Source organism: Nomascus leucogenys, chromosome 4, assembly GCF_006542625.1.
Source record: "Nomascus leucogenys isolate Asia chromosome 4, Asia_NLE_v1, whole genome shotgun sequence".
In the NCBI taxonomy this organism is placed as follows: Eukaryota; Metazoa; Chordata; class Mammalia; order Primates; family Hylobatidae; genus Nomascus; species Nomascus leucogenys.
The window spans coordinates 83,123,848-83,137,998 of NC_044384.1; the positions used below are offsets into that span (position 1 = coordinate 83,123,848).

The 14,151-nt window shown below is 47.8% G+C and overlaps 1 protein-coding gene across 1 annotated transcript; it reads left to right on the forward strand.

Moving 5' to 3' along the window:
- Positions 1 to 823: 823 nt before the first annotated feature.
- On the forward strand, positions 824 to 11,169 carry PLAAT4 (phospholipase A and acyltransferase 4). Its single transcript, XM_003273981.4, has 4 exons — positions 824 to 1,017; positions 3,969 to 4,077; positions 9,319 to 9,587; positions 10,861 to 11,169. The coding sequence occupies exons 1-4, from the start codon at positions 1,009 to 1,011 to the stop codon at positions 10,957 to 10,959; spliced, it is 486 nt and encodes a 161-aa protein (XP_003274029.2). The 5' UTR covers positions 824 to 1,008; the 3' UTR covers positions 10,960 to 11,169.
- The last annotated feature ends 2,982 nt before the right edge of the window (positions 11,170 to 14,151 follow it).

The following is a 14,151-nucleotide window of genomic DNA, read 5'->3' on the forward strand; positions in this document are numbered from 1 at the left end:
CAGACCCAGGACCAGTGCAATGGAGACAGCCTGCTGAGTCCTTGGTGACCTTGGTGAGCCACTAGACCCAACCTGAGTCACCCTCTTCCTGCCTTTCTGTTACTGAGACAATGGGTGTCCAGGCTGTTGAAGCCCCTTTGAGTTTAGTTCTGCTTCTTGCACCCAAATGCATTTTAATGGGGCCATGAGCTCCTGGGCTCCACATGGTCTAAGGTACTCCTCACCTCCAGGGCATCCCCATGGAATGAAGCACCCCCTCTGACCTTCCCCCAAGACTTCTGGCCCAATATTTTCTGGGAGTCATTACAAGACAATGTCCTATGGGGTGCACTGGGGATTGACATCTCCCTGCCTCCAAATGCCTCCCCTTCCTGGAGTAGGAAGAGCTGCCCAGGGTTATTTTTAGAAGAGACCTTTATTTTGGCCAGGTGCGGTGGCTCACACCTGTAATCCCAGCACTTTGGGAGACCGATGGGGAGGCAGATCACAAGGTCAGGAGATCAAGACCATCCTGGCCAACGTGGTGAAACCCCATCTCTACTAAAAACAGAAAAATGAGCCGGGCATGGTGGCAGGTGCCTGTAATCCCAGCTACCCGGGAGGCTGAGGCAGGAGAATCGCTTGAACCCAGGAGGCAGAGGTTGCAATGAGCTGAGATCGCACCATTGCACTCCAGTCTGGGTGACAAGAGTGAAACTCTGTCTCAAAAAAAAAAAAAAAAAAAAAACAGGAAGAGACCTTTATTTCTCAAGCAAGGGCAGAAATTCAGGGCTCTCCTTTGACTCTGGCTGCTCCCAAGGTGGCTTTAAAGCACCAATGTGTAAGAAATGATTAGTCCTTCCATCTAGAGAAATAGCTCCTTTTTAAACAGTTGTCTCTCTTAAACAGTGTTTAGTATTTAAGTGAGGTTGAAACAGTGTCAAAAGGAAAGTGAAATTGAAATTCTCTCCTTCAGTATAAAAGCTGATCCACAAACAGCAGAGCACCAGACCTCCTCTTGGCTTCGAGATGGCTTTGGTAAGTTTCCCGTGACTTTGCATTACTGACTCTACAGCAGTTGGGCAGCTCCCCCTAAGAAAGGCCTCAGTCCGGGCTCCTGGCCCTGGGCACACAGCTCCAGAGCTCGTCCTTAGAAGGCTGTCATGGAAAAGTGTATTTGTCTTTTAAAAGTGCATCTGCCCAGCTGGACAGGGAGTCCTCTGGGCAGAGTCCACCTCCTCTGCGTAACTGGCACAGTGCGAGGAGCCTGGGACTGCCGTGTAGTAGAGAGCTGTGGGGTGCCAGGTGTCAAGTCTACCTCAGCCAGAGGAGAAGCCACAGTGTGGGCAGGTGGGGGACTCTGGGTTGTGGGAAGCAAGCAAATCCCAACATCGTCTGCTTCTGCTGTGACTGGGGCTCAGTCCCTTCTCAACCCTAAACGATGCTTTCTCTCTCGTCGTTCCTCTGTGGCATCATCTGGCCTTATAGGGTGCATTCTAATCTCAGCAGCTTTCTGAATACTGAAATTTCTCCTCCTATCAGCCCAGATGTACCGATTGGCAGAAGCTCTAGGGAGAGTAGGCTGAGCTCAGTGGTGTGCGACTGAAAAAGAACAGCGGGGCCGGGCGCGGTGGCTCACGCCTGTAATCCCAGCACTTTGGGAGGCCGAGGCGGGTGGATCACGAGGTCAGGAGATCGAGACCACGGTGAAACCCCGTCTCTACTAAAAATACAAAAAAATTAGCTGGGCGTGGTGGCGGGCGCATGTAGTCCCAGCTACTCGGGAGGCTGAGGCAGGAGAATGGCGTGAACCCGGGAGGTGGAGCTTGCAGTGAGCCGAGATCGCGCCACTGCACTCCAGCCTGGTCAACAGCAAGACTCCGTCTCAAAAAAAAAAAAAACAAAAAAGAGGAACAGCGGGGCTCAGGCTATTACTAGAAACAAAACCATTCCAGGAAGGGGTCCTGCAAATTCTGGAGGGCGGCCCACTCCAACAGCACCACCCGATTCCGGGGAAGGACTTTGCTGCTGCCAAAACAAATCAGGGCTTTTAACAGGGAGCACAGGCCAAAGTTCATATCTCACTGGCCACCAGCTGAGGCTGCCAGTACCTTGACTGTGGTTCTAGACATTCAGCATTGCAGTTAAAAGCCCCTCTCTCTCCCCATATGGAGACCATCTCTGGGTCCTGCGGTGCCCTGACATAACAGAGGAGGAGCTGGGCGGGAGTCCTGGCCCTGTTCCTTTCCCCTCCCTCTTCCTTGTCTATTTCCTTTGCCCCATTCTATGCCAGGCCCTTCACTGGATCCTGGAGGTGCAGGGAGGGAGGAGCACACAGGATCCTGCCTGCCTGGAGCTCACAGCCCAGAGGGGCACAGGCAGGCACAGGGAATTGCAGCTCAACTTGACCCTTGCAGAGAGCAGGAGAGGCCCCCGGGGACCCAGGTCCTGGGAATGGAGTGGGGGGTCAGCTGAGCCAGGCTGGTGCCATCAGGGCAGCTTCACAGATGAGGGGGTTTGAGGGAGGGGAAGAGGAAGAGAGGCTGCAGGGAAGTGATGGAGGCAGGGAGAACCAGATGTGCAGAGCAGCAGAGGCCAGAGCCAGGGCAGTAGTGAGGGGCTGGAATGTCACTCAGTGGGCCTGTGGGTGCAGAGCCCAGGGAGGGAGAGGAGGGTGAGGAAGGGCCAGTCAGGAAGGGCCTGGGCGCTGCCCACAGGGTGTGTCCTGGGCCCTGAGATCAGAGGAAGGTCATGGCCAGATGTGCCCTTGGGAAGGCCACCATGGGTTCTGAGGGGTTGGATATGGAGCAGCAGGGACAGGAGGCAGGGGCTGGTCAGGTGGCTGTGGGGGTCACAGAGGCAGGCATGGGGCTGCCTGAACCAAGTCAGTGGATGGGATATTGACAAGCACACCAACCAGGAGAAGCTTCTGGAGTCCACATTGATTGGTTTTAGTGACTGAATATTGGCATGAGGAAGAAGGCAAAGGAGAGCAGACCCCAGGTCTATGATGGGACATCCTGGGATAAGGGAGGAGGAGGCTGTCACCCACTGAGGACAGGTACAGAGAGGGTGAAAATGGAAAAATCCTCCAATCATGAGGCTGCTATGCCCTCGGGCAGGACATGGAGAAGTGGGAAGGAGGTGAGGAAGGGGAAGAAGGTGGCCAAGACAGGAACCAGGGTGAGGGGTGCGCAGGGAAGAACCAGCTCGGCCTCCTTCCAGCTGAGTGTTTCCAGGAAAGCCCTGCCACCTCTCTGATCCTCAGTTTCCCCATCTATGCAATGGGATGATCATGCCTTCCCCTGGGGCTGTGGAGATGGTGCAGTTATTGTAGGACAAGTTCCCACAGGGGCCTGTTCTGTGAGTGCAGAGCCCGCTTAGTGCTGAGAGCTGGGGGGCCCCAAAAGACCCCACTCAGGTCCCAGCAGGATGCTGTGAGCTCTTGTCTCCCAGGGCATCATCTCCAAGAGATAGGTGTCCTGAGACTGGATGGGGCAGGGTCTGAGGAGGAGGTGGTTCTTGGGGCCATGGAGAGGCACAAGGCAGGAGGAGTGATGAGGAACTGAGGGTCAGTCTGCAGAGGGCGGAGAGCTCAAGACTCGCCTTCCCAGCCTTGCTCCTGGCCTCAGTGAAGGTGCTGGTTCATGCAGGCTCTTGAGTCGGCCTACTGAGGAGCACATGTACAATGCACCCATGCACACACATCTGCATCCTCAGCATGCACACACACAGCACACACATGTCACACACGCACCCAGACAGTCCTTCTCTCTCCCATCCCACAAGATCATTCTCCAGGCTTCCAGCCCCCAGTGCCCCCACTGAGGAGAGCCTCTGAAAGTGACAGCAGGGCTGAGGATCTCATGGGGGCTAGAAGCTGATGAACATCAGCAAGGCATCTCCAGGATGAGCTGCAGCTCCCCCAGCCAGGGTCTCTGCTCTTGCCTAGAAGGCCGTATACTCCATCTCTGGCTTTTCTGTTGCAGCCACACCACGAGCCCAAACCTGGAGACCTGATTGAGATTTTCCGCCTTGGCTATGAGCACTGGGCCCTGTATATAGGAGATGGCTACGTGATCCATCTGGCTCCTCCAAGTAAGAACTTATGAATATATAATTTTCAACATATTTGTTAAAAGGATAATGAGAGGGCCGGGCGCGGTGGCTCATGCCTATAATCCCAGCACTTTGGGAGGCTGAGGCAGGCAGATCACCTGAGGTCAGGAGTTGAAGACCAGCCTGACCAACATGGTGAAACCCCGTCTCTACTAAAAATACAAAATTAGCCAGGCGTGGTAGCACATGGCTGTAATCCCAGCTACTCAGGAGGCTGAGGCAGGAGAATCACTTGATCCCGGGAGGCAGAGGTCGCAGTGAGCCGAGATCATGCCATTGCACTCTAGCCTGGGCAACAAAGCAAAACTTGACCTCAAAAAATAAAAAAAAATAAGATAATGAGAGCCACTGAAAGACAGTTAAGCAAGGGAAACTTGAGTTAGGAGACACATTCTTCTTAGAGGATGCTTGATGAGATTGTACACACATATGGCCCATGAAGTGGACACAGTGCATTCCATAGGTCCTGGCAGAACAGGAGAAGAAACCGTTGCCTCCCGCAGCGAAGCTGGGCTGCTTCAGCATTGGGAGCTTGGCATGCAGAATCTCACAGGACTTAAACCAGCCAGGTTTCTTAGGTCTTAAAGAAGAAAGTTTCTCAAAAGGAACAGTGTTTCTCCGTGCCAGATCCTTTGCCTCATATGTTTTTACAGAACGAGGTGTCTTGATATTATATACTCAAGATTCCTTACTGGGAGCAATTCTCACAGGTTTATACATTTTTTTAAAATTCTCATACAAATGCACAGTGAGCAATACCAATTTTTTATTTACCTCATTAATAACAGAAGCAGAAACATGACATACCCAGTTAAAAGCAGAATGAAGGAAACGTATGTATGGATAGCCAATGAAAGGGGAAAAAACAAATGCAGAGGCCAGGCACAGTGGCTCACTCCTATAATCCCAGCACTTTGGGAGGCCAAGGCAGGCGGATCACTTGAGGTCAGGAGGTCAAGACCAGCCTGGCCAACATGGTGAAACCCCGTCTCTATTAAAAATACAAAAATTAGTTGGGGATGGTGGCAGTCATCTGTAATCCCAGCTACTCAGGAGGCTGAGGCAGGAGAATTGCTTGAACCCAGGAGATGGAGGTTGCAGTGAGCTGAGATCCTGAGACAGTGCCACTGCACTCCAGCCTAGGAGACAGAGGAAGACATTGTCTCAAAAAACAACAACAAAAATGCAGAAATGAGACAACGAGACTGCCAAATTAGGCAGGTGCAGGCAAGTTCATATCCTCTAGGGCAATGCCACTACATAACTCTTGATGTTCTCTTTTCGCCAAGCATTTACATTGTCACTGGATAAAAACCATTCCCATCACTATCAGAGCAAGACATTTGCATCTTATCAGTTTTCTCCAAGCCATCATCTCCCAGGCAGGGTTGTAAAAATGTCTGAATTGATGGAAAATAGTAAACCAAGCCCACTTAATCCAGATGACCCTCAGGGACCTTGTAAGACAAAGCATGGCAATGAAGACACATGGTCCTTTTTGTGCCTAACTTGCAGGGTGTAAAGAAGCTTTTTTTTTTTTTTTTTTTTTAGACAGAGTCTTGCTCTGTCACCGGCATGGAGTACAGTGGCACGATCTCAGCTCACTGCAACCTCCACCTCCCAAGTTCAAGCGATTCCCCTGCTTCAGCCTCCCGAATAGCTGGGACTACAGGCACAAGCCACCACGCCCAGCTAATTATTTGTATTTTAGTAGAGATGGGGTTTCACCATGTTGGCCAAGATAGTCTCGATCTCCTGACCTTGTGATCCGCCTGCCTCGGCATCCCAAAGTGCTGGGATTATAGGCATGAGCCACCACGCTCAGCCGTAAAGAGGCTTTTTAAGACAATTTTTCTTTCTTTCCTTTTTTTTTTTTCCTCTGAGACAGGGTCTTACTCTGTCATCCAGGCTGGTGTGCAGTGATGTGATTAAGGCTCGCTGCAGTCTTTTTTTTTTTTTGTATAAATATTCTGATTTAATAAATGGTATGAATATATATTTTGCATACTTTACAATAAAGAAAATTTTGAAAGAAAATTGATCTAAAACTTTGTTTCCCTCCAATTTACATGGTAAAGTCAACTGCATACAGTTATTTCCATATATAAGTTTTACATTTGTATTTTCTACAATTAAATAAATCTAAATGTTAAATTTTAGCACATATATTCAATTATGTACACAATTACAATGTCAATTTATAGGTCAAGCTTACTTAAAAATCATAAATTACAAAAAACACATTATGAATAATTTTGTTCTAGAAGTATCATACCAACTCATGATCTAGGTGAACCCAAAAGTAAAAAACAATGATTATAAATTATGGTAGTGTCTGTAAAACCCTGTTATAAAGGAGGTATTCTTTTAAATATGTACCTTGTATATAAAAGCTCCTGACTCCTTTTAAGGACCAAAATTATTTTCAGTTTAACCATTTTCATTAAAATGCTTATTTAAAAAGTATCGCCTTATAAAACTGAGTATATAAAATACAATGCAGCCCTTGATAACTAAGAATCTTTATAAATGCCAATTATTTAGTGACCTGTTTATCAAACTATTTCTATGGATGGGGTGATTTTTTTTCTTCCTCTAAATTAAGTGGCCCTAGACTAATATATTTGTATAGTTATTCTGTTTTCTTCCTTACTGTCATTTCACATCTCTATCAGTGAGTTCCTCAGGATTTGCCTTTATTTTACAACTATGAAAGTCTTCAATCCAATTCCCTGCTTCCACACATAGGACACAGAAAACCTAAACTTTCCTTTTTTCTGGGCTCCAATACGAAGCAGCATTTATGTGTCTGGCTTGGTGGGAGGAAGGTTGTCAATTGGGATATCATGTGTGTTCACCTGCCTATCTTGCCCTATTTCTTTAGTTGCTATAAATGTCCTGCTTCTCAAATATCTGGATTTTTGGCTACCTATTTGGCTTCTGTCTTTGTGTTTATATCTGTCTGGTTTTAACAGGTCTCTCTGATTCCTGACCCACAGCTCCTCTCCTCTAATATTCAAGTGTGCTGCTTGCCTAACTCCTCATTCCTTCTCCTAGAATTTCACTTTACAATTGCACTAGGTTCTATCATCGTTGGCCACAGATTACCACAAAACATAATTTCTTAAATTCTGCAAATTTCTAATCTTGGTTTCCTACAAGATCTAACACTAAGCTTGTGTTATCCTGATTACAGTGTATATAAAACAATGCTTGTGGAAAACTAACCTAGGAGAAAGCTTATAGGAGAAACCTGATAATGAATTTTATTAAATTAATAAGCCTTATAAAAATTTCAAATGTAATACTATCTGGATTTAAACTTCAATACTTTTCTTAAGTAAAATTCTTTTTTTTTTTTTTTTTTGAGACGGAGTCTCGCTCTGTCACCCAGGCTGGAGTGCAGTGGCGCAATCTCGGCTCACTGCTAGCTCCGCCTCCCGGGTTCACGCCATTCTCCTGCCTCAGCCTCTCCAAGTAGCTGGGACTACAGGCGCTCGCCACCACGCCCGGCTAATTTTTTTGTATTTTTAGTAGAGACAGGATTTCACCGTGGTCTCAATCTCCTGACCTCGTGATCCGCCCGCCTCGGCCTCCCAAAGTGCTGGGATTACCAGCATGAGCCACCGCGCCCAGCCAAGTAAAATTCTTAACCATGGTAGAAGTTAACGTTTGTTGATGTTCACTCATCTATACCCTCCATATTCTCAGCAAAGTTGACCTGAATAAATAGGGTTACAACATTATCAGGCTTGTAAAATACTTTATCAAATCAATGCATCAGTTAAAGCAGGGGTCCCCAACCCTGGGCTGTGTGTGGCCTGTTAGGAATCGGGCCACACAATAGGTGAGCTGAGAGGCAGGTGAGCGAGCATTACTGCCTGAGCTCTGCCTCTTGTCAGATCAGTAATAGCATTAGATTCTCATAGGAGTGCAAACCCCATTGGGAACTGCACATGCAAGGGATCGGGCTCACTGCAGTCTTGACCTCCCCGAGCTCAGGCCAGGTGATCCTCCCACATCAGCCTTCTGAATAGCTGAGACGACAGGCATGCACCACCACGCGCAGCTAATTTTTGTATTCTTTGTAGAGACAGATCTCGCCATGTTGTCCAGGCTGGTCTCGAACTCCTGAGCTCACGTGGTCCACCTGTTCAGGCCTCCCAAAGTGCTGGGATTACAGGCACGAGCCACTGTGCCCAGCCAACAGGATTTTCTTAAGAGAGTTCTAAGTGCAAACATCAGCCTTGAGATTAGAAACGGGGCAAGAGAGGTTAACACCTAATTATTGTGCGCATTAGGTACTACCCATTTTAATAAAAATAAGATAACACCTGGAGTGACTATGTAATGGAATTGGGGCTCCACTGGTTGACAGCTCTTCTGTGTACCTCTCTATGTGCCTAGAACTGTAGCCAGATTGTAGGACAGAAGACACTTTACAAAGGATTCCCTCAGGGTCAGCCCAGTGCAGTGGAAGGAGCCTTCCCTTTGGGGCTTAAGAGAAGCAGTTTCACATCCTGATTCTAGGACTTTTCATAGCACAGAAAAGTCTCATGATGTCTCTGTCAGCCCAATATTGGTTTTTAAATTGAGATGATAATATTTTCCTTGAAAGTTAAAAAGGAGATTAAATTAGGAAGTATGTGTAACAGCACAGCATGGTAACTGAAACAGTGGGTACTAAACGAATTGGATCTTTTTCTGAAACACAAGTGTACAAAGCTGAACAGGTAATAAATAAGCTTTAACATCATTGTTTATAATGATGAAAATGTTTCCAGTACCTAAATGACTGATAACAGGGGATTGGCCACATAAGTGATGTACATGCATAGCATGGAATATGGTAGCAGCCACTGGCAATCATGACATTCACTGACTTGGACAAACATTCACACCTTATTTGGTTAAAAAAAGAGAGCAAAATCTATTAGCCCGGCGTGGTGGCGGGCGCCTGTAGTCCCAGCTACTCAGGAGGCTGAGGCAGGAGAATGGCGTGAACCTGGGAGATGGAGCTTGCAGTGAGCTGAGATCGCGCCACTGCACTCCAGCCTGGGCGACAGAGTGAGACTCCGTCAAAATTTAAAAAAGCAAAATCTGTGAATCCTCCAATCACATTTGTGAAAGGATAAACACCAGTAGTTCCCTAGTGGAGATTTCAAGCCCTTTTCTCCCTACTTCACCTTCCCCTGCCAGTGAGAGTGCCTCTGATTGCAGGTGAGTACCCCGGGGCTGGCTCCTCCAGCGTCTTCTCAGTCCTGAGCAGCGGTGCAGTGGTAAAACAGGAGCTCCTAGAAGATGTGTTAGAAGGCTGTCGCTATCAGGTCAACAACAGCTTGGACCATAAGTATGAACCACAGCCCGTGGAGGTGATCATCAGTTCTGCGAAGAAGATGGTTGGTCAGAAGATGAAGTACAGTATTGTGAGCGGGAACTGTGAGCACTTTGTCACCCAGCTGAGATATGGCAAGGCCTACTCTAAACAGGTAAGGACCTCTCTGGATAATCCATCTCCCCCTGCTTGGGGCTGGACTCACTGGGCTGTGCAGCCAGGGGATCACTGTGAATGATGCAAACGCAGCCTCTTAGAGACCCGCTGGCTGAGAGTCAGGACCTCTGAGCTCCAATGCCAGATCTGCTTCTAATCCACAGAGGGTCTTTGGACAGGTCCCTTCCCCTCAAGTCCTCTCCATGTGCAGAGGACGGGATGGATGGAGGACCTCTGAGGATCCTTCCCCTCTAAAACCTATCCTGAAAATGGCTCCTGAAGTTCTGGGGGTCATCAGGAGAATCTGGGCCAACCCCGGACCGTGACAGGTCCCTCAACCCCCCAAAGAGTACTCAGGCAGGGGACACTCAGGGTCCGTGGACCTGTGTAAGAGCTCAAGGACATTCGTGTGTAAGATCTGGGCACAGCCTCCATCCCTTGCCCCTTCACAGTCTTTCACATTTGTTGCCCCAAAACACAAAATAAGTAGCAGAACCAGGATTCAAACCCCAGTTGTCCCTTTCTAGAGTCTCTGCCTGTGATGCCTGCTCTGCAGCAGCTCAGGGCCCCTGGCCTGCGAGACTGAATGGTTGGGGGCCCTTGATGAGAGGGGGATAGTGGCAGGAGTAGAGGCTTTGCGGAGGGAAATCGAGAGTTTGCCGTGGCATGTGATGTCTGAGGTGCCCCATTAGAGGCCCGGGTGGAGATAAGGCATGGAGTTGGAGTTTAGGCTGAAGCAGAGCTGGAGGTGGAAGTTTCCAGGCTGCGGTTGGGAACAGTACACAGTGACCCCGGGGCACGCATATGGCCATGGCCTCCCTAAGTCTCCCCTCAGCTTCTGCCACAGCCCTCCCTGTGCAAAGGTGTAGCTCAGGGAGGACCCAGACTGCAAAATAGTCCCCAGTCTGGCCCCTGGAGCTTGGACCCTAGGAAGCGAGGCACAAACCTTCTTCCTTACCCCAAATCAGAACGAATGTCCTCACCTGGAAGCTCTCTCAAAAGGATCTCATGGGCCCATTCTCAGGACAAGCCCAGACAAGTCGAACACCAAGAAGTGGTCACATCCCAGAAAATGGAGTCCCTGGGGATACAGCCAATGGCTTCTGTCGGAGAGGATTCTGAGCCAGCCAGCTGGGAGAGAAGAGAGGAGATGCCAGGCCATAGGGGAGGTGGGAGAGAGGGGAGAGGGAGAGGAGTTCCAGGCCCTTGGGAGGGAGAAAGTGCCAGCCTGGCTTGCTGTGAACGCTCAACAAAAGCTGCTTGCTTTGTAGGTGGAAAAGGCCAAGGTTGAAGTCAGTGTGGCCACAGTGTTTGGAATCCTGGGTATTGTTGGATACTCTTTTGTGACTAGGAGACACCAAAACAAGTGACAGCCTGAAGCAGCCACAAAATCCTGTGTTAGAAGCAGCTGTGGGGGTCCCAGTGGAGATGGGCCGCCCCCATGCCTCCAGCAGCCTGACCCTCGTGCCCTGCCTCAGGCTCTCTCTAGATCCTTTCCTCTGTTTCCCTCTCTCGCTGGCAAAAGTATGATCTAATTGAAACAAGACTGAAGGATCAATAAACAGCCATCTGCCCCTTCAGAAAGGACTTCTACCATGTTTTTATAGACTTCTGAATCACAAAGGAGGAAAGTAACATTGAGTGAACACTCACTGGGTAGTTCCAGCAATTTCTAGCTGGGTGACTTTAGAGAAGGCTCTTGATTCTCAGAACCTCAGTTCTTCCATGTCAGGTGATGTCAGGAGGATCACCTAAGATAATGCATACACGACACCCAGCGCTAGGTCTGACACGTAACAGATGTTCAATGAATTGTTTTCATCATTCTTCACAGACATAATATCGACATAATTGCATGTCATTAATTTTACTCTCAGGGAGGTGAAAAAAACTAAATTACCTTCCGGTATAGTCTCATGTGGTGCTTAAATCCCCTCACAACACCTACACATCTACCAGCATCTTCCCAGTTACCTTCCTCAATTGGCCCTCGTTTTAGAAAGTTTTTTATATTTTTAGCTCAAAGGTCTGAGTTCTCACCCACCTGTGACTACTAGATGGAGTAATATTCTTTCCATGCCCAAATTGCCATGGCTCAAGCTGGTCCTGGGTGGAATGCTGAGAATTAGCTACCTCTAAATCTCCCTCCACTACTTCCAGCATGCCCTGGGTGTGGCTCCAGAAGTGCCCAGGTCCCCATGTTTCTGTGCTTCCTCACTCCAGTCTCTGCCACCAGTAACCCTACTCACTGGCCACTTCCATGGTGGTCACTGCAGCCACCACCACTCTGGCTTCAGGACTGAGGACATCACCCTCCCCTGGGTTGTACTTTTTCATGCGTGAGCAAGCTGGTTGGTCCCTTAGTTCCCCAACACAGCGGAGACCAGGCTGTAATGATTAACAAGACTCCGCTGGAAGCTCAGGGCTATTGGAAGGTTGAAGAACAAAGAGAATAACTTATCATTGCTACAACTAGAGGGGGCTCTGCTCAGATTCCTGGCTGAAATACCAGGCTCCATTTGGGGATTGCAGAAGCATCCATGCCTGCCTTGCTCCAGGGCTACCTGCACATCAGAGGGCCCAGCTGCTCTACCCAGAGTGCAGGCCTAAAAAGCAGAAGGCCCAGCAAGAGAAGAAGGCTTTCTCACTTCTTGTGACCTGCGGCTCACCTCCCCAGACTTCATTACCTGTCCAGGATCAGTTGTTCCAGGGTGATGGACAATGGGAGCATCCAGGCCCTTCCAAGGTATGCTCTACCTCCATGACTAGGTCAGATCCCCATTAGGAGTCTCAGGTGTCCATGTGTCTGCACTTCATGTGATTCTCACAGTTGCAATGAACACTGATCCATGTGGTTATTTTACTAATGTGCCTTTCCCTGACAGTATTTTGGGGACAGTCCAAGTTTGGTACCATTGGGACTCTAGCATCAAGCACAATGCTTAACTTACTATAATCACTCGATAGATGACGGATTACAAGCATGCACCTGTAATCCCAGCTACTTGGGAGGCTGTGTCAGGAGGATTACTTGAGCCCAAGAGTTTGAGATCAGCTTGGGCAACATAGTGAGACCCCATCTCTCAAAAAGGAAAAAAAGATAGTAGTTTACTTAATTAATAAATGTATTAACTAATAGGTAGAAAAACAGGGCCGGGCACAGGGGCACACACCTGTAATCCCAGTACTTTGGGAGACCAAAGGAGGATCTCTTGAGCCCAGGAGTTTAAGACCAGCCTAGGCAACATAGTAAGACCCTGTCTCTACAAAAAAATAAAAATAAAAAATAAAAAAAGATTAGCCAGGTGTGGTGGTGCATGACAGAGCAGGAGCATCGCCATCTTGGACAAATATCAACATTCTATGTTCCTCTTGATCAAAAACTGCCTAAATCCAGCCCCAGAACATCAGGGCATTTCCCTATGCTGGGAAACCAATGCCCAGCATAACCAGAAACATTCCAACCCTAAGATAAAACCCTTTCCAACCAGAAACATGCCAACCCCAAGATAGCCTCCCCTCTGACAAGAGACATTCTAACCCTACAATAAACTTTCCATCACATAGAAACATTCCGAACCTACAATGATCTTCCCACTTCCTAAACTCTTAAATATCCTTAGTCTGTTAGAACACTCCTGACCAAAAAAATCAACCAGAAGCCCCTCTCAGGTTTATTCTCTAAATAAACCTGTCTTTGACTGTTGAGCCCCTTTTTGTGTTTCTTTCCTCTTTCTTTAATTCTTACAGCATGTGCCTGTAGTCCCTGCTACTCAGGAGGCTGAGGCAGGAGGATCATTTGAGCCCAGGAGTTCAAGTCTGCAGTGAGCTATGATCAAAAAGAGTACAAGTAAAAAATAAAAATATAAAACATGACCACTCTTCTCAAAAAAATAAAAATAAAAAATAAAAAATATGACCACTCAAAAAAATGTTGTGGCCACCACAGTAAAGGTTAATGCACATCAGAATTATGTTGCTGTGAAGTTGAGAAATACACTGAACCAGTTCCAGACCTCTCTGGACTGACTTCCATGAACTAGATTTCACTAAATGTGGAATATATATATATATGTAATATATACACACACACATATAATACATATTTTATATGTATTTTATATATATATGTAACAAAAGTATACTTCATTTTTTCATAAGTTCATTAAATGTTTGTACCACCTCTGGACAGTCCTTGGTCTCAGCAAATCTTTTTGCTAAGATTAAAAGTAGCTGAAGCCCAGGCGTGGTGGCTCACACCTGTAATATCAGCACTTTGGGAGGCCCAGGTGGGCAGATCACCTGAGGTCAGGAGTTTGAGACCACCCTGGCCAACATGGCAAAACCCCATCTCTAGTAAAAATACAAAAATTAGCCAGACATGGTCGCGGGCGCCTGTAGTCCCAGCTACTCAGGAGGCTGAGATATAACAATTACTTGCACCCGGTGATGGAGGTTGCAGTGAGCCAAGGTCACGCCACGGCACTCCAGCCTGGACAACAGAGAGAGACGTTGTCTCAAAAAATAAATAAAAATGAATAAATAAAAGTGGCTGAAGAGAG